General features: G+C 42.9%; 4 protein-coding genes across 4 annotated transcripts in view; all 4 read left to right on the forward strand.

The window, feature by feature from the left end:
* UGT1A8 (UDP glucuronosyltransferase 1 family, polypeptide A8) overlaps positions 1-17,656 on the forward strand; it is a 155,745-nt gene extending 138,089 nt beyond the window's left edge. The window contains 4 exon segments of the mRNA NM_001350023.1: positions 11,104-11,235; positions 11,905-11,992; positions 12,247-12,466; positions 16,632-17,656. Coding sequence (NP_001336952.1) covers positions 11,104-11,235; positions 11,905-11,992; positions 12,247-12,466; positions 16,632-16,929 — 738 coding nt within the window. The 3' untranslated portion in view covers positions 16,930-17,656.
* UGT1A9 (UDP glucuronosyltransferase 1 family, polypeptide A9) overlaps positions 1-17,656 on the forward strand; it is a 113,863-nt gene extending 96,207 nt beyond the window's left edge. The window contains 4 exon segments of the mRNA NM_001350026.1: positions 11,104-11,235; positions 11,905-11,992; positions 12,247-12,466; positions 16,632-17,656. Coding sequence (NP_001336955.1) covers positions 11,104-11,235; positions 11,905-11,992; positions 12,247-12,466; positions 16,632-16,929 — 738 coding nt within the window. The 3' untranslated portion in view covers positions 16,930-17,656.
* The window catches only part of UGT1A6 (UDP glucuronosyltransferase 1 family, polypeptide A6), a 92,713-nt gene extending 75,057 nt beyond the window's left edge, over positions 1-17,656 (forward strand). Inside the window, 4 exon segments of the mRNA NM_001350028.1 lie at positions 11,104-11,235; positions 11,905-11,992; positions 12,247-12,466; positions 16,632-17,656. Of these exon segments, the coding sequence (NP_001336957.1) occupies positions 11,104-11,235; positions 11,905-11,992; positions 12,247-12,466; positions 16,632-16,929 (738 nt within the window). The 3' untranslated portion in view covers positions 16,930-17,656.
* The window catches only part of UGT1A3 (UDP glucuronosyltransferase family 1 member A3), a 51,102-nt gene extending 33,446 nt beyond the window's left edge, over positions 1-17,656 (forward strand). Inside the window, 4 exon segments of the mRNA NM_001350029.1 lie at positions 11,104-11,235; positions 11,905-11,992; positions 12,247-12,466; positions 16,632-17,656. Coding sequence (NP_001336958.1) covers positions 11,104-11,235; positions 11,905-11,992; positions 12,247-12,466; positions 16,632-16,929 — 738 coding nt within the window. The 3' untranslated portion in view covers positions 16,930-17,656.
* Positions 17,657-19,678: the final 2,022 nt, after the last annotated feature.

Consider the following 19,678-nt stretch of genomic DNA (forward strand, 5'->3'; position numbering starts at 1 on the left):
CCTCGTTTTTATTTAACTTTTTTTGAGACAAAATGTAGTGAGAAGAGTGGCATCGTTTTACATTTTTTGCATCTCTCTTTAGAACGTAATAGAAAGCTGGATTCTTATGTCAGCTTCTGCATTCAATCTATCGTGATATTACACATCACCCATGTAGCTTCTGGAAAACTCCACTGTACATTTGTGAGAGAATGACAGTGAAAAAATCAAGTAGCATTATTATGGAAATAGTTTTGACTTTACAAAATTCTCCTGAAAAATTCTTGGGGATCCCTAGGATTTCCTGGCTCATACTTTAGAGACCTGCTAGTCTAGTACAGTAGTCCCTGGTATTCTGAAGGGATTAGTTTAGGACAACCCTCCTCCACATACCAAAATTTAGATGCTCAAGCTCCTTTTATAAAATGGCACAGTATATGTATATGACTTACCCATATCCTCCTTTAAACCTGTAATCATCTCTTGATTACTTTTACATAATAAATGTAAATGCTATATAAAAAGTTGCTTTACAGTATTGGTTTTTTCTTTGTATTATTTGTTTTTTTTTTTTCATTTATCTTACCCCCAAATATTTTCAATCTGCTATTGACTGAATCTGCAGATGTGAAGCCCAAGTATATGGAGGGTCAACTGTGCGTGTAATCCACTTTTCTTGACTGCTAAAACAAACACCAGGGAGATCCTCTCAGACAAAAGGAAATACAGCACTAGTTACTGTATCGAAGCCATACACTGGCGTGCTGTAAACTTGAGATGCAGTGATTATTTCCACTAGAACTGCTATGTCATGACCATGAATTTTGAGGGGATAATTTTTTGAGATCTGAGTTCTCTTCATCTCCTCCTTATTCTCTTTTTGACATTGGATTCTTTGCTTTGATAAATTGTGAGGCATTGCACTAGTAAAGGTCACTCAGTTCTAAAGGGAAAATGATTAACCAAAGAACATTCTAAGAGTTCATAAAGGGTATTAGGGCTAATGGGGATGTGTTATCTCACCAGAACAAACTTCTGAGTTTATATAACCTCTAGTGACATAACTGAAACCTGGGCTTGGCACTTGGTAAGCACGCAATGAACAGTCATAGTAAGCTGGCTGAGGGTGGAGTTCAGTGTGAACAAAGCAATTTGGGAACATCAAAGCAAGTTTGGGGAACAACAAGTGATCCAGAATGGCTGGAGGGTAAGAGGCAGAGGGAGGGGGCAAGCAGAAGAGCTAGAGAGGAGGAATGAGCTTGGACAGGGGGACTGGGATCTATCCCAGAGTTTTGAGAGCAAGGCAGAGGAGTCTGAATTTTCTTCTGTGCCCAGGAAGCTGTTGATCAAGGTTTTAGAAGTGGCGGCGACGTGGGGTTTTTCAGTTGGCAGCCGATGCAGTGATTCAGAAGGGACAGCTGTGGGTTGGGGAACTGCGGGGCTGGGGCCCTGAAATAGGACCATGGCATCTGGGTCTGAGAGACAGTGGTAGAAACATCCAGATTCAGCACTTACTTGCTATCTTGGATACAGGGTCTAGAACGAAAAAAGAAGGAAAGTCACCTGTGTACAGAAGCATGTCCAGAGTGCTTACTGTCTCCAAAATCGTGTACTGGCACCTCAGTGACAGCATGATTCCAAAGCCAAAATCTTGCCTGTAAGGAGTAGATGTAAAGGATATAGCTATAGTCTAATAGCAGGGACAGATATGCAAACTGCTAAAAGATGTAAGGCAGAGCAGAACAAAATGCTGTGGAGATTCAAGGACGGTGGCTTTGTTTCCCTGGAGGGTCCTGTAGATAATCTACATGGCAATGGACATGTTTATGTTGCTCCTTCAGTAACAAACCCCTTCATTCTGATTTGATGATAGGAGCTGGGAGTGTGTCAAGTGGTGGTCTATTAACTTAGGTCTTCAGCTTAAAAAGAAAGTACTTTCAAAAGGGTTCCAGAAACACTTTCCATGGACATGTCACTCTTTAGTAGCCCTCAAAGCAAGACCATCACATTGCTGCCCTGCCATGTGATTTCTCAGCCCCCAGAGCACCATGCCCTGTAATTGCCTGGTCATGAATTTGTCTCCGTCCACCTGACCCCTCCTTTCAGGCAAGGACCATTTCTAACTTGGCCTTCTGGCCCTAGTTCCTAGCATAGTGACTGGCATACAGTAGGGCTCACACGTTCCATAAATCTTTGGTGGATGAAGGAATTAGCAATGGATTCTGCTTTGGTTCCAGAGCAGAGATTAATTGGATTGCTTAGCAATGGTTCTCTGTTGTAATTCATGAGGGTGAATGTGGATTGCCTACTATTCAGATTAGTAAGTATTTCTTGGTCAAGGGCAGATCTGTGGCCCCAAACCATCCAGGTACACAGCAGCAGCAGCCTCAAAAAGCTTGGAAGCTCTGCGTGATGCAGGAAAGTCATAAAATCATTACAGTGGTGACTTATGTGTTTATAGCCTCTTTTCTCCCTTTAATCCACAAATGCACTCACATGGCATTGGGACTTTGGAAGAATTATCACCCTTAAGGTTTAAATTGAACTGTGAATTTCAGAATTTCTGATAAGGACACAACAAAGAGTGAAAGCATTGCTATGTCTATTCTGCTTGCCCAGAATCTTGGTCCTAAAAAATGAAGAGTGCTTGGGCATGGGGAAGAGCTTCAGTGTGCATGTGCATGCCGAAGTACCTACTCTAAGGAGCAGAATGAGAGGGTACCCTAAGTACCTGTTAATATGTCCCACAGGACACCAAAACTCTGGTTAGCTGTTTCTCTATGATCCTCTAAGAACATCCCCAAGTATGGCTGGCCTGTGCTATGTATGGTTAAAGTGTTGGGATCTGTGCAATTATGTTGGGATTGTATGGTATGGCAGTATATCCCCAAAGAAAAGAGTGTAATACTTCCAGTTCTGGCTGCACAATACTTGCCCCAGAGTCCATGGTCAATAAAATGCAAATCTGAGTTATTGTTTTTGCTCATCTTTCCCTTTTGCCTTCCACTCAGTCATCAGAATTTCCCCAAATGCCTTATTTCCCCCTGGATCTTGGGCCAGTGGAATGAGTACAATTTAACTTAATTGAATTTGCTTATCTATTTGGTTTCCTGTTGTGAACAAAGGTTCTCTGAAAAGGAATTTGGAAGAAAGAGATTTTGTTCCAGTGAACAGTTTGCAAACCAGGGAGTTACAGCCTCTGGTATACAATGAAAGCGAGTTCCAGAGAACACAAGGAAGGCAGGTTTCATGGCAAAAAGTTCTTTCTGAGGTTCCTAATCAGGTCCATTTATGCAAATGAAGGATGGAAACTTGCTTAGTTCTTATTGGTCAATGCAGCTGCATTCTGATTAGTTGATGAAGCTGAGCCCTGAGTGGCTGAGGTGGGTGAGCTCTAATTGGTTGATTCAGGTGAGTGCTGAAAATCTCAACTATGAAAAGGTACAGGTTTTCAGGATGCTCAGAATAACTGTGTGACCTGTAGTAAGCAAAGGACCAGTTGGCTCTATTTTAAATCCAGGCCAACTTAGCCACTCAAGATCTATCTTATAGGACTGGCTCTTTCAGGTTCACACTAATATAGACCTGTCCTTGGGGAAGACTTTTGTGCATATGCACTCCAGCGGATTTCCCCTTCTGGTCGTTCTCTACCCCAGCATGCCCCTCCACCGCCGCCCACCCACCCACCTGTTCATTTCCTTCTTAGCATGGTTCACAATTTCTAAGTCCCTGCTCATCTGTTTAAATTGTGAGTCTGGCTCACCTGATAGCACGTGAGTTCTGAGGAGGCAGGAGACTCATGTGGTGGGCTCCACTGCAGCCTCAAGACCCCACACTGTGCTGGACTCAATAAATATTTGTTGTATGAAGGAATGAAACACATGATACAGGTGAGCAGGCAGTACCGGGGGAGCTGTGGAAAGAGCACGCCTAGGTTTCCATGGCGAAAGTGGGGGTACGTTGTGTTCTTTTCTTTCTAAAAGGCTTTCTAAAAAGCTTTCTGTTTAATTTCTGGAAAAGAAGCCTAACTTGTCACTACATAGTCGTCCTTATTCCTTTCTGGTAACACTTCTTGGTCCATGGAATACTAATTTAATGGATCCAGAGGTGCTGGAGGCACTTTGCTGTGTTCACTCAAGAATGTGATTTAAGTATGAAATTCCAGCCAGTTCAACTGTTGTTGCCTATGAAGAAACCTAATAAAGCTCCACCTTCTTTATCTCTGAAAGTGAACTCCCTGCTACCTTTGTGGACTGATGACTTTTCATAGTCATGTGACACAATCAAACATTAACTTGGTGTATCGATTGGTTTTTACCATATATATAAGTAGGAGAGGGCGAAGTTCTGGCAGGAGCAAAGGTGCCATGGCTGTGGAGTCCCAAGGCAGACATCCACTTGTCCTGGGCCTGCTGCTGTGTGTGCTGGGCCCAGTGCTGTGCCATGCTGGGAAGATGCTGTTGATCCCAGTGGATGGCAGCCACTGGCTGAGCATGCTTGGGACCATCCAGCAGCTGCAGCAGAGGGGACATGAAATAGTTGTCCTAGCACCTGATGCCTCATTGTACATCGGAGAGGGAGCATTTTACACCTTGAAGACATACCCTGTGCCATTCCAAAGGGAGGATGTGAAAGAGTCTTTTGTTAGTCTTGGGCATAATGTTTTTGAGAATGATTCTTTCCTGCAGCGTGTGATCAAAACATACAAGAAAATAAAAAAGGACTCTGCTATGCTTTTGTCTGGCTGTTCCCACTTACTGCACAACAAGGAGCTCATGGCCTCCCTTGCGGAAAGCAGCTTTGACGTCATGCTGACAGACCCTTTCCTTCCTTGTGGCCCTATCGTGGCCCAGTACCTGTCTCTGCCCACTGTATTCTTCTTGAATGCATTGCCATGCAGCCTGGAATCTGAGGCTACCCAGTGCCCCAACCCATTCTCCTACGTGCCCAGGCCTCTGTCCGCTCATTCAGATCACATGACCTTCCTGCAGCGGGTGAAGAACATGCTCATTGCCTTTTCACAGAACTTTCTGTGCGACGTGGTTTATTCCCCATATGCAACCCTTGCCTCGGAATTCCTGCAGAGAGAGGTGACTGTCCAGAACCTATTGAGCTCTGCATCTGTCTGGCTGCTTAGAAGTGACTTTGTGAAGGATTACCCTAGGCCCATCATGCCCAATATGGCTTTCATTGGTGGAATCAACTGCCTTCACCAAAGTCCACTATCCCAGGTGTGTATTGGAGTGGGACTTTTACATGCATATATTCTTTCAGATGTATTACTTTGGATCAATTAACTAGCCCCAGATATATGCTGAGCAAGCATTCTGAGATAGTTTAAAATGCCCTCTTTTGTTAATTTTTGATTCCTAGGCCTGAGTCTGTCTTTGGCATCATCTTCTGGATGATTTCTTGGTATCCGAGATTTCAAGAAAACATTCCTTGGACATTTTACTCTGTGTGCTCCAGTGGATAGTAATCAATTAGAAACAACAAGCTGTTAAATGCCATAAGCACAGAATGCTGGGTTTGGGACACCTTGTAGAAAACTCAATTGAAGCCTGCACCTTGCCCTGGATTCAGTCAGGCAGCCAACGTTCAGGACTGATAAAATCATTCTTTGATGATAGATCCTGGCAATGAAAGTTGCCTTTGTGATCCTCGTTAAAGCTCCAGTTTCTAAATATTCTGATAAGAAGCTAGATCCTGCAGTCCCTTCTCTTCTAATGAGTCAATCACCGGACAGGTTCTGACATGATACAGAAAGGTTGTGGGTTTCATTCTCAAGTTGTTAGGTTTATTTTTCCCCTACAGAGTTTGAAGTATGCAAAAAGTAGCATTCACATCCTCATCTAAATCTCAGCAGAATATAGAGAAGAACAGGAGAGGCTCCTTCAGATGGAGGGTTAGGGAAGGACTCTCTGAGGAGGTGACATTTCAGTGAGCATTCATTCATTTATCCTTCAAAGATTGACTGAGGATCTACTGGCAGCCCAGGCACTTCCCAGGTGCTGAGTCTGGCTCCCATTAAGGGGACTGATATCACCCTCGGAGAGCACCACACCTTATTTCCACTATACTTCCAACATATGTGTTTTATTTTATTTTTTTAAATTTCCTGTGCATTTTCCTTCATAGCACATCAAATATGGCAGTCATTTCTCTTAAATAATTGTTGCTTGTCCGCTTCACGTCATGAGCCCCATGGGGACATGTGTGACTTTGCATTAATCACATCCACTGTATGCTGCACCCTCAACACCTGCCAATGGGTCTGCATGTATTTGGCGCTCCATAAATATCAGCACCTAAGGCACAGAATAGGCACCCATCGAATATATGCTAAGTACTAAATGAGTGAGAAGAAAGGTGCCAACTGAAGTCTAGTCACTGGGTAGAGAATAATCTACAATAGCTCTTTTTAGTTCTTTGTACTCCAGCTACTACATATCTATCTATCTATCTATCTATCTATCTATCTATCTATCTATCAATCAATCATCTATCTATCTATCCATCCACAAACATATATCATTTTTTGGTTGCCTTTTCTACAAAATAGAGTAATAGTGTATCCCCACTGCCCACTTACCAATATGTCATGGGTATTACTCCAGTTTTAAATGCTATTACTGTTTAAACTATGAAATAGTATTTCATGGTACTTGTGTACCACAGTGTATTCTCCTATGGATCGAGTCTAGTTCCCCACAGAGGAGCGTTACACCTTGTATTCCCGGAGTTTTGTTGTTGTGACTTCAAACACTTCCTTTAAAAAGATAAGATATTTTGTAGTTTAAAAAACATGTGTTCTGTTTCTTTCTCATTCATCTTTTCTTAAGTATTTTACAGGGTTTTTTTTGTGTGTGTGTGAATGTGTGTGTGTGTGTGTGTGTGTTTCCATTTCTATCTCTAGCTGATTATCTACTCACTACTCAGCCGTCTCATCAAAATATTGATTTTCATAATAAAAAACACAGGCAGTCATTTGCTGATAAAGAAATTTTGGTTTCTTCTGTTTTAAATTCCATGCCAAATATCAGGGTTATTGAATTTATTAGAATCTGTAAAAACAGTTGAAAAATTCTGGCAATAGGAAAGATTCCTGTCTTGCTGCTATTTTAGTGGAAATTGATTATCATTTCATTATTTTGCATTGCGTTAGCCATTGTTTTCTGGCAAATCGTCTTTATTGATTTAGATAATTTCCTTCTTTACGTGAGGGTGTTTGTAGGAGAGGCACCAAACTTTATCAGCTGCCTTTCTGGCATTTACTGATATAACCATCAATGTCTAAGTGGTGAATTGTGTTGATTACATATTGTTTGTTGCCTTGTTTGGTGCAGTAAGGCTTAGGTGTGAAAATACCTTGTAAATTGTACCTGTTAGTAACCTTCTTTGTCTTGTTGAATGTTTTAATCTGAAATTCCACTTTTTGGATATTAATATTACCACTTCTGGATTATTTTTGTTTACATTTCCCTAGTACATCTTTAGTACTCCTTTGTCTTCAAGCTTTCTTCCTTTTTAAGCAACATGGAACTGGGATTTTTAATCCAGTCAGGCAGTTGCTTTAATAACTGCATTTTGCCCACTTGAGTCTAACAATTAATAGATTTGATTGTAACGCTCTCAGTTTACTTTATGTTTAGTTGACTTTGCCATTCTCCCTTTTCCAGATTTTTACTGTTGGTCAAGTTACTATTTTTATTTTCTCTTTCTTTGTTAACTAAAAATGCCACTCTGCACTACCATTCCTCTTGTGTTGATAGTCCTATTCTCAATAGTCTTGATAAAACTCCTGAACTTTAAGAATAAAGATAAAACTTTTATTGCACAAAGAAGTCCATAGAGAAAGCACAACCTGGCATTGGCGTGTCTTTGATGTGTCTGAAGGAAAAGAGATAGTGGAACAACATTGGGAGAAAAGGAATGAAACTCAAGAATTCCAAGATGTTGCTCCCCTGCCAGGGTGAGATAGCAGTGGTTCACAGACAATCACAATGTTGGATCTGAGAAAAATAACTGAACGGAAGATTAGTGAGGACAGAGGCTTTGAGATGGCCAGGAGAGGAAAGCTTGGGAGCAGGGAAGGTTGAGATACACGTGGGTTACTGGGAATGCGTGATGGTGAAGTCACAGGTGCCCCATATGGTGTCTAAGTGCTAAAGAAGAATTCTGGAAAAACGAAATGCATTTGGGAAGGGAAAATCCAATTAAAAGCCTAAACTAAAAATACAAAATTCTAGTAAAGTTTAGGAGTTATGTTAAATGTCTGATTTTGGCTGGGGAAGTCTCATCAGAGCAGGGAAGTTCTCTCATTCGGGGGATCTCACCTTTTTTTTTGAAGGGAATCAATGGTGGGGGATTAGAGTGTTATTTTCAGTTAGTATGTTGCTTCACTCTTTGGTCATTCCAGTAACTGTGAAGTCAGGGTGAAGTTTAAGGGAAGCTTTGCCAAGTAGGGGATGGACTTCACCTTTATTGAGCCTCATAATAGCTGGCTGAGGTAGGAGTTGGCCATGATGACAACTTCTCTGCAGTTTGCCCTGCGTGAATCTCTAGATGAACTTTTGTGCCATTTAAACTTTCGTGATCTCCTGCTATTTAACTTCGGACGTTTATGGACTTTTATATGGGTTCAATTATGTGTGAATCACATCCTGCTGATTGCTGAGTGGGCATGGGAGGGTGTGCCTGGAGAATTTAGACTCGGCCCTTTCCAGATGAGCTTCAGTGTAAGAGTGGGTTTCATAAAGAGCAAAGGTTTTAGGAAATTTGAGTAAGCCATTTACCATCGCTCAGAAGAAAGCTTGAAGAGCACTTGGAAATGAGCTCTCTCTCCCCAAGAAAGAGGGAGAGAGAAGGGAGAGATGTGGGGCAGACCCTAGGGAGGAAGGAGTTCAGAAAAACCATCCTCAGGGTGTTCTTGCTACAAACCAAAAATGCAGCACGGTGGTGGGGAGGATGACTCTGTCCTCCCTGACCTTTTAGATGACCCCCAGGGAAAAGGTCAAGACAAGGCCCTTAAGAGCCAGAGGACTCATGAGGGCCTGGGGCTGGTGAGAGTGGCGGGGAGAGGGGGCTCACCTTGGGGGAAGGATGGTCAGTGTCTGGGGCTTTCCTGGTCATGTTCCAAATCAGGCTTGGCAGGAGTCCTGCTGTGCAAATCGCGTTTGCTGAGCCCTGTCAGAGGTCTCCTGTGACTCACATCTAGGATGACCAGTGTCCTGGCTTTCTCAGGACTGTTCAGGTTTTAGCACTGAAAGTCACATGTCCCAGGGAACCCCTCAATTCTGGGCAGGCCCTGCCACATCACACAACCTTACTAGTGCCCTCAGTATTCTTTAGAAACGTAAAACCATAGACTCAGCAATCCCATTACTGGGTATATACCCAAAGAAATAGAAATCATTCTACTATAAAGACATTTGCGCATATTTGTTTATCGCAGCACTATTCACAATAACAAAGTCATGGAACCAACCTAGATGCCCATCAATGATAGACTGGATAAAGAAAATGTGGTACGTATACACCGTAGAATACTATGCAGCCATGAAAAGGAACGAGATCATGTTCTTTGCAAGGACAAAGCTGCAAGCCATCATCCTCAGCAAACTCACACAGGAACAGAAAATCAAACACCCCATGTTCTCACTCATAAGTGGGAGTTGAACAATGAGAATGCACGGACACAGGGAGGGGAACATCACATGCCAGAGCCTCTTGAGGGGTGGGGGGGGGGTGAGGGGAGGAACTTAGAGGACAGCATAGGTGCAGCAAACCACCATGGCATGTGTATCCCAGAACTTAAAGTAAATAATAATAACAATAAATAAACCCATAAAGCCATTTGAGAGACTTTTGCGGGATTCATTGGACCACTGAAATCTACAGTGGGAAAATAATTGCCATGCTGATGAAACAGGAAAACGTTCCTTGTCCCCCTGACAGGGCATGTGACAGCAGGAGGGGCTCACTTTCTCAGTGCCCCGCTGCTCAGACCTCTAGGGGAGCATACAGATGGGCAGGCTGTGGGGCTCTGACCTCACAGGCAGTGTCTAGAGGTGGATGTTTACAGCTCCTGAAGCCCCAGTGGGCATGTGTTACAGTGTTCTTTTAGTTTTGCCCTCTATAGGCGGCTTGTGTTAACCAGCTCAATTGCACCCTCTACCTTGTCGCAAGGACAGAGGGCTTTCTGTGTCCTGGGGGCTTGCCTTGGTGTACCAGAAGAATCGAATCACACCTGGGCTTGGAGAATGAGTGCAAGGATTTATTGAGTTGAGGTAGTTTTCAGCAGATGGAGGAAGCCAGAAGGGGATGGAATGGGAAGGTTTTCCCCTGGAGTCGGACCGCTCGGTGGCCCAGGCTCAGTGGCCTGGGCTCTCCTCCGACTGCCCCAGCCAAACTCCACATTGTTCTGCTGGTCGGTGGCCTGCCAGTCCCTGTTGGTGAGTTCTTCTCGACGTCCAGCCGTCCTCGTGTCCCTCCGCTGATGTGCTCCTCCCGATGTCCAGCCACGTGTGTGTCTGCCTGCTAGGGTCTTGGGGTTTTTATAGGCACATGATGAGGGCGTGGCAGGCCAGGGTGGTTTTGGGAAATGCAACATTTAGGCAGGAAAACAAAAATACCTGTCCTCACCTAGGTCTGTGGGCACAGGTCTGGGGGTGGAGCCCTCGCCAGGGACCACACCCTCTTTTACCCAGAACTTCCCTTCCCTACTTCCATATCATTTAAAGGGACCATGCCCTTCCCAGCTTTTCCCTTCTGTATCACTGATGCCTTGCTCTGTGTCCTTGAAGTGGAATTATCACGGTATGTATGTATAGGTGTGTGCATGTGTGTGCATGTACCTGTGCTTTGCTTTTGGAAAATTAGCACATTAACTGAGTTTTGCATCTCAAGGATAATTCTGTAAGCAAGAACCCTTCCTCCTTTAGAAGGAAGTAAAGGAGAGGAAAATGCTATAAAACTTACGTATTAATAACTTTTTACTCTATCTCAAACACACATGCCTTTAATCATATTCTTAAGAGGAAGATATCTAATTCATAACTTACCGTATGTAGTTGTCAAAGAATATGAGAAAAAACTAACTGAAAATTTTTCTTCTGGCTCTAGGAATTTGAAGCCTACATTAATGCTTCTGGAGAACATGGAATTGTGGTTTTCTCTTTGGGATCAATGGTCGCAGAAATTCCAGAGAAGAAAGCTATGGCAATTGCTGATGCTTTGGGCAAAATCCCTCAGACAGTAAGAAGATTCTATACTATGGCCTCATATCTATTTTCACAGGAGCTCTAACCCCAGACTTCCAGCTTCCAGATTAATTCTCTAAGTTGGAACTTTAAATTTGGCTTTTCCCTGCCACTTGCCAACTATTAATCCAAAGGGTTTTTTTTTCGTTGTTGTGGTTGTTGTCAAATACTCTGTTAAACTATCATCCACCACACTCGGAAGTCTCATTTTCTCTAAGAGACTCAAAAGTATATTAGGGAGAATTTATTTAAAAATAAAATAAAAGGGATATTGTTTCTTCATATTAAATAGGAGTATTTCTCCAAAAAGCTGTTGGTTAGGACATTGAATTTATGTCTTATATTTTTGCTCTTATAGTTCTGCATCCACTTGTTTTATTAAGCAAACTTGCCCTTGAAGTGCAGAAAAATGAAAAAAAATCCTGAGTGCACAGCTTGATAAATTGTCACAAATTCACATAGTGCATACTCCCTTGTAACTAAACCTCCAAAACAAGATGCTGAAAGTTGCCAGTCCTCAGAAGCCTTCATAGTTGCTGAGCCTCCCACTCTGTTAAAGGTTATGTTCCTTCAGAGGACCCCCATTTTCTAGTTAGTATAGCAGATTTGTTTTCTAATCATATTATGTTCTTTCTTTGCATTCTGTTCTTTTTGCCCCTTGAAGGTCCTGTGGCGGTACACTGGAACCCCACCATCGAATCTTGCGAACAATACGATACTTGTTAAGTGGCTACCCCAAAACGATCTTCTTGGTATGTTGGGAGGATTGGATGTGTAGGTCAAACCAGGGTCAAATTAAGAAAATGGCTTAAGCACAGCTATTCTAAAGGATTGTTGAGCTTAAAAATATTATGGCCAACATATCCTACATTGCTTTTTATCTACTGGGGTATCTCAAGGGCATGTGAGTAACACTGAGTCTTTGGAGTGTTTTCAGAACCTAGATGTGTCTGGCTGTGAAACTCAGAGACGTAACTGCTGACATCCTCCCTACTTTGCACCTCAGGTCACCCAATGACCCGTGCCTTTATCACCCATGCTGGTTCCCATGGTATTTATGAAGGCATATGCAATGGCGTTCCCATGGTGATGATGCCCTTGTTTGGTGATCAGATGGACAATGCAAAGCGCATGGAGACTAAGGGAGCTGGAGTGACCCTGAATGTTCTTGAAATGACTTCTGAAGATTTAGAAAATGCCCTAAAAGCAGTCATCAATGACAAAAGGTAAGAGAGAAAATACAGAAGAATACTATACTTTGGCCATGGCATTCATGATAAAATTATTTCAAATATATAAATATTTATGTAGCATTTAATAGCATTGTTTCAAATATAAAAACAAATACATAAAAATCTGGATTTTTTTTTTTTTTTTTTTTTTTTTGAGATGGAGTCTCGCTCTGTCACCTAGGCTGGAGTGCAGTGGTGCGATCTTGGCTCACTGCAACCTCCACCTCCCATGTTCAAGCAATTCTCCTGCCTCAGCCTCCTGAGTAGCTGGGATTACAGGTGCCCACCACCACGCCCGGCTAATTTTTGTGTTTTTTAGTAGAGATGGGGTTTCACCATGTTGGCCAGGCTGGTCTAGAACTCCTGACTTCAGATGATCCACCTGCCTCGGCCTCCCAAAGTGCTGGAATTACAGGCATGAGCCACCGCATCTGACTTGAATTTATAAATAAGATAATTTAGAGGTTATTATTCATTTTATAAAAGGATTCTTTAGTTCATATATAATTTATCATAGAATTTATTTACAGTTTTATTTCCCCCGGTAGATTTAAAACGCCAATTTATATAAAAAAGTTGCCATAATAGACATCTGATCCATAAGTTTTCTGCACAGAAAGAAATGCTCCATTATAAGAAGCATAGTATCTATAAGAGAAAAACAACTCAAATGCTTACAAGTACAGCTTTTTGCAGCACTGGAACCTCTGAGAAATTTTGTCCATGGAGTTTATGAATGAAGGAGCCATAAGATATCACAGACAAAGGCTTAGAGTAAAAACAAAGGAAACTTTGTTCAAATATGGCCCTGAAAATGATTCAAAGGGCAAATGATTTCTGGATTAAAGTTAGGATATTACTGTCAATCTCACTGGTAATAATAGGCTTATCAGAACCTTATAGGAAGAAGTGGTGGCCAGTGGTAGATTTCATCCAGCAGTAGATACTGTGTGCATGTGTGCATGCGCATTTATGCATGTGGCTGTGCTCATGTGTGGGTGCACGCGTGTGCATTCATATGAGTGTGTGTGTGTGCATGTGTTTATGAGCGTGTCCATTGCTTTCTCCCATGGTTACCTCCTTCAGAAAGAAGCAGCAGTCAGGAAGACAGATATGAAGAGCTGGAGCATGTTCAGATGAGAGGAGATAGAACACAGGGGGACACACCAGCTTGAGCAAGGGACAACAGGGGAAGACTGATGACTGACTTCCCACCTTTGAGGTGCTCATGTGTGTTTGGTGCCACTGGATAAAAGATAAAAGTTGGCTGGGCACCGTGGCACACGCCTGTAGTCCCAGCCACTCAGGAGGCTAAGGTGGGAGGATTGCTTGAGCCCAGAAGTTGGAGGCTGCTGTGAGCCATGATCATGCCACCACACTCCAGCAACCTGGGCAACAGAGCAAGACCCTGTCTCAAAAAAAGAAAAAAAAAGAAAAAAAGAAAAGTCCACATGACCTGAGCATCATGTGCCCAGAATGTTGGATGGTGTGGTCCCATTCCTTCTTTCCAGCGGCTTCTTCTGACCACCTCAATGTCAGGATGTCCTGCTCACACATCAATACCATTAAAACCTGACTTCTTTCCCTGCGCTGATGAAGCTCCTTCTTGAGGCTCACATTATGGATATAATTTTGATTATTTGTTCAGCGGTACAGATAACTACTGTAACCTAAGAACGACTTGGTGCAAATTCTCTAATACATTATTTTTTAAAAAAACACAAATCAATGAGCTCAAGTTATTAACTAACTTTCATCTATTCACTTTCAAGCCATCCCTGTCTGATTGTGAATCTCCATGATTCCAACACTCTGAGCTGGGGACAGTACCTACACAAAATAAAGAGAAGTGGAAAATCTTCAAACATCAGTTTGTGCAGACAACCAGGTCGTAATAGGTTCTCAATTACTATTGAATGAAAGTTCTGGCCAGGCGCGGTGGCTCATGCCTGTAATCCCAACACTTTGGGAGGCTGAGGCAGGTGGACCACTTGAGGTCAGGAGTTCGAAACCAGACTGGCCAACATAAAGAAACCTTATCTCTGCCAAAAATAAAAAATAAAAAAATTAGCCAGGCATGGTGGTGCATGCCTGTAATCCCAGCTATTTGGGAGGCTGAGGCAGGAAAATCACTTGAATCTGAGAGGTGGAGGTTGCAGTGAGCAGAGATTGCACCACTCCTCTCCAGCCTGGGCGACAGAGTTAGACTCCGTCTTATTAAAAAAAAAAAAAAAAGAAGGTTCCAAGAAAATCCATCTTAAGGTTTATGTAAAAGGAAGATGGTATTGAACATGGTTTATGGTCAAATACTAATATTACATTATAACAATGTTTCCAAGTAACATTACAGATATGTTTAAAGACAGTGTTCTTGCGTTGCTGTAAAGAAATACCCAAGACTGGGTAATTTATAAAGAAAAGGGGTTTCTTTGGCTTGTGGTTCTGTAGGCTATACAGGAAGCATAGTGCTGACATCACTTGGCTGCTGGGGGAGCTTCAGGGAGATTTTGCTCATGGCAGAAGGCAATGCAGGAGCTTGCATGTCACATGGCAAAAGCAGGAGAGTGAGAGGGAGTTGGGGGGAAGGTGCCACATGCTTTTTAATGACCAACTCCCTAAGAACTCGTGAGAACTCACTATCAGGAAGACAGCACTAAGCCACAAGGGATCCAACCGCATGATCCAAACACCTCCCACCAGGCCCCATCTCCAGCATTGGGGATTACAATTCAACATGAGATCTGAGTGTGGACAAATACCCAAACTATATTAGTCAACAGTGATCATAATTAGTCCAAATAGGAGTGTCTTTTTTTTTTCTTTCTTTTCCCTTTTCTTTTCTACTTCCTCCTCCTTTTCCCTCTCCTCTTCAGCCTCCTCTTCATTCCTCTAGCACCAAAGGTTGAAGCAGCTAACCTGTTTTGGATTGAGATGTTCTGTTTGGGCTATTAACACTCCAGAATAAACAGAAATCCATTTCGCACTAAGTGGCTGAACAGACACAGCCTCATGCTAAATCTAGCACCCGGAGAGTTTAATGTTTCAATGACTGAATTACAAATAGATCATCACCTTGGATTTGGCACTTACAAATGACTTTTACCTTGGCCAGAGGTGGTTGTTTACAACTTCAAATAGGAGACTATTCATAATTTCTGACATGACCTTTTCCTTTCTTTATTTTACTGTATGAAAGTATAACGAAATTTCTCACAAAAATGTCACTAAAAAGAAAAGAAGAAAAGTAGGAAGCAAGGTTAAAATATTTCTAAAATATAATTTTGGTCCTTCTTTTTTTCCCTTCCTCCCTCTCTCCCTCCCTCCTTCCCTCTCTCCCTCCCTCCTTCCCTCTCTCCCTCTCTTCCTCCCTTCCTCTCTTCCTTGCTTCCTTCCCTCCTTCTCTTCCTTTTTTTTCTTTTTTTTCTTTCTTTTTTTTTTTTTTTTTGAGACGGAGTCTTGCTCTGTCACCCAGGCTGGAGTGCAGTGGCTGGATCTCAGCTCACTGCAAGCTCCTCCTCTCGGGTTCACGCCATTCTCCTGCCTCAGCCTCCCGAGTAGCTGGGACTACAGGCACCCGCCACTTCACCCGGCTAGTTTTTTGTATTTTTTAGTAGAGACGGGGTTTCACCGTGTTAGCCAGGATGGTCTCGATCTCCTGACCTCATGATCCGCCCGTCTCGGCCTCCCAAAGTGCTGGGATTACAGGCTTGAGCCACCGCGCCCGGCCACTTCCTTTTTTTTTCAAGAGCTCAAGAACATTTATTAAGAATAAGGTTCTTAATTATAACCTTTGAGGTTATAATAGTAACACAGCTTGGGCAACACAGTAAGACCCTGTTTCTACAAAAAATTTCAAACTTCGCCAGACATAGTGGTGCATGACTGTAATTCCAGCTACTCTGGAGGCTGAGGCAGGAGGATGGCTTGAGCCCAGGAGTTGGAGCCTGCAGTGAGCCATGATTGTGCCACTGCACTCCAGCCTGGGCAACAGGGCAAGACTCTGTATCTAAAAACAACAACAACAACAACAATAATAGAAACAGGTTTCCTTTCCCAAGTTTGGGAAATCTGGTAGTCTTCCTAGGCAGCAACAAGCATAAAGAGAGGATTGTTCATACCACAGGTGTTCCAGGCATAACGGAACTGTCTTTGTGTTTAGCTACAAGGAGAACATCATGCACCTCTCCAGCCTTCACAAGGACCGCCCGGTGGAGCCGCTGGACCTGGCTGTGTTCTGGGTGGAGTTTGTGATGAGGCACAAGGGCGCACCACACCTGCGCCCCGCAGCCCACGACCTCACCTGGTACCAGTACCATTCCTTGGACGTGATCGGTTTCCTCCTGGCCATCGTGCTGACAGTGGCCTTCATCGCCTTTAAATGTTGTGCCTATGGCTACCGGAAATGCTTCGGGAAAAAAGGGCGAGTTAAGAAAGCCCACAAATCCAAGACCCATTGAGAAGTTGGTGGGAAATAAGGTAAAATTTTGAACCATTCCCTAGTCAGTTCCAAACTTGAAAACAGAATCAGTGTTAAATTCATTTTATTCTTAAGGAAATACTTTGCATAAATTAATCAGCCCCAGAGTGCTTTAAAAAATTATCTTAAATAAAAATAATAGAATCACTAGTCAGTAAAGATATTTGAATATGTATCATGCCCCTCCGGTGTCTTCGATCAGGATGACACATGCCATCTTTCAGAGGATGTGCAGACAGGCTGGCGTTCTACATGCCTTTTCTTACTCGGAAACATGACCTGTTTGGGAGTGCAGGATTCAAAGGTGGTCCCACCGCTGTCCCTATTGCAAATGGCAGTTTTAATCTTATCTTTTGGCTTCTGTAGATGGTTGCGATTGATCCTTAACCAATAATGGTTGGTTCTCATCTCTATCCGTGCTTCATAGGCGCCCCCTTGTGTGTTTAAAGAGGGGAAACTTTGTACCTTTAGAGCATAGGTGAAATGAGTGAATGGCTTGGAGTGCACTGAGAACAGCATACGATCTATTGCTTTGAGGAAAAAGAATGATGCTGTAAAATTGATGGGTGGTGTGTTTGAGAAGATAATCATTGCTTATGTCAAATGGAGCTGAATTTCATAAAAACCCAAAATACAGTGATGAAGTGCTGGGCAAGCGTATTTTTTTCTTATGTTTCCTGCAACTAAATAAATTTATATAAATTCTATTTAAGTGTTTTCTCTTCATTGGTGTTGCATTTATTTATTGTTAAGTTGTGTTTTCTAATTACAAAGGTAATGCATGATTATGACAGAAAGTTTGGAAAATATAGAGGTTCACACACATATGCCCTCATTGCGTGCACACATATAAATGCATGAGAAAAGAAAAATAGCCAGTAATCACATTGCCCAGAAACAACCCCAGTTACAATTGTGGCAGATACACATACTTATAAATACTGCAGAAATATCAAGTATACCTAGTATTTGCTAACACTCTTCTACTCTGTCATGAAGATTCATCCAAGGTGTTTTTGTATAATTAATTCATTTTCAGTGGCCAAGCAGTATTCTATTTCATGGATATACCAGGATTTATTTAACCACAACTTCTGGTTGGATTCACTTTTATTATTTTGTTAAAAAAAAAAAAAAAAAGGCTGGGTACAGTGGCTCACGCCTGTAATCCCAACACTTTGGGAGGCTGAGGTGGGTGGATCACCTAAGATCGGGAGTTTGAGACCAGCCTGGCCAATATGGTGAAACCCCATCTCTACTAAAAATACAAAAAAATTAGCTGGGTGTCGTCGCCAACATCTGTAATCCCAGCTACTCGGGAGGCTGAATTCAAGGAGAATTGCTTGAACTGGGGTGTGGGGGGGGGTTGTGGGAGGGGCAGAGGTTGCAGTGAGTCCAGATCACACCACTGCACTCCAGCCTGGATGACAGAGTGAGACTGTCTCCAAACAAACAAACAAACAAACAAAACAAACCTCACTGGACATCCTAGTAGCTAAGTCTTTCCACACATTCATGATTATTTCTGTTGGAAAGTGCATTACAACAAATTGCTAGTTGTCTCAGTCTGGGTTTTCCTGAGATAAGGATTCAAGGGCCAGGAGTTTACTTAGGAAGTAAAGGAAACACTGATAGAGGAGTGGTAGAGTGAGAAGGGGTGATGGCCATCAACAACCCGCTCTCTTCTGGGCAATTGGAGCTTAATCCTGCTGGGTGACTCTGGGAGCCAGTGGAGAAAAGACACCCTAGACTTATCCCCATGAGGAGCACGGCTGTTGGGTGCTTGAATACTTGCCTCCTCAGTGATCGAGACACACTCCCAGGTAGTAGTAATTTCTCTGCACTTCCATTTGGCCACAAAGGGGGCTCTGAAAGTCAGAAAGAGCTGACGAGAAAAACACACGCCCTTGTGACTGAAGAGGTGCCACAGGGGATCTGTGTGGGGCACCACCTGCATTGCTACCCTGGGCAGATAGCTTGAGAAATCCCCACACTGCATCCCCAAACTGTTACTATCAGTGTGTGAGGGAGACAGGTTCCCATACCCTTATTAGCACAAAGTACTATACTGAAAAAGAAAGCCTGTCAGTTTGATAGGAGAAAAGCAGGATCTTGTTTACACTATGCTTTTATTATTGTTATTATTAGAGGTTGCATTTCTTTTCAAGCCGATGAACCGTCTATGTTTATTTTTTGGAGGATACCCTTTTGCCCACTTTGCTATTGAAGTGTATTACCCTGAGGATTTGGTAAGAGTGTTTATTGCATTCACCAGAATGTCCTTTTTGTCATGTACTGTATTTTCTCTACTTTTTTTTTTGTTTGTTTGCCTTGTTTTACTATTTTGTTTTGTATTACAAGCAAAGTTTTAAATCTGTAAGCTTCAAATTGGAGCTGCGGTGGTGCAGAGAGTGAAGATTTCAGCTGGTTCCCTGACCCCAGCTCCATCTCCTTCCCGAGGCAGTGGCTGGAACACATTCTGCCCACTATTTCCCACTCTACATCCTTTAGGTTGTGCAGTGACCCCTCAACTACATTCACCCTCCTAAAAAGCCCTTCCTAGTCCACCCGGGGCCCATCTCCCAGCCTCACTGCCCCTGGCTCCTTGACGCCTGACCTCTCTCAGGGACCCCAAGGTGCTGTGAGCTCCAGCCAGCTCATGCTCATTTGCACCTTTGTGTCTGTAGCGCTGAGGCACTCTTGTTTACAAGTGAGAGGACCCAATTCCA

This window comes from Macaca fascicularis, chromosome 12 (genome assembly GCF_037993035.2).
Source record: "Macaca fascicularis isolate 582-1 chromosome 12, T2T-MFA8v1.1".
Lineage (NCBI taxonomy): Eukaryota > Metazoa > Chordata > Mammalia > Primates > Cercopithecidae > Macaca > Macaca fascicularis.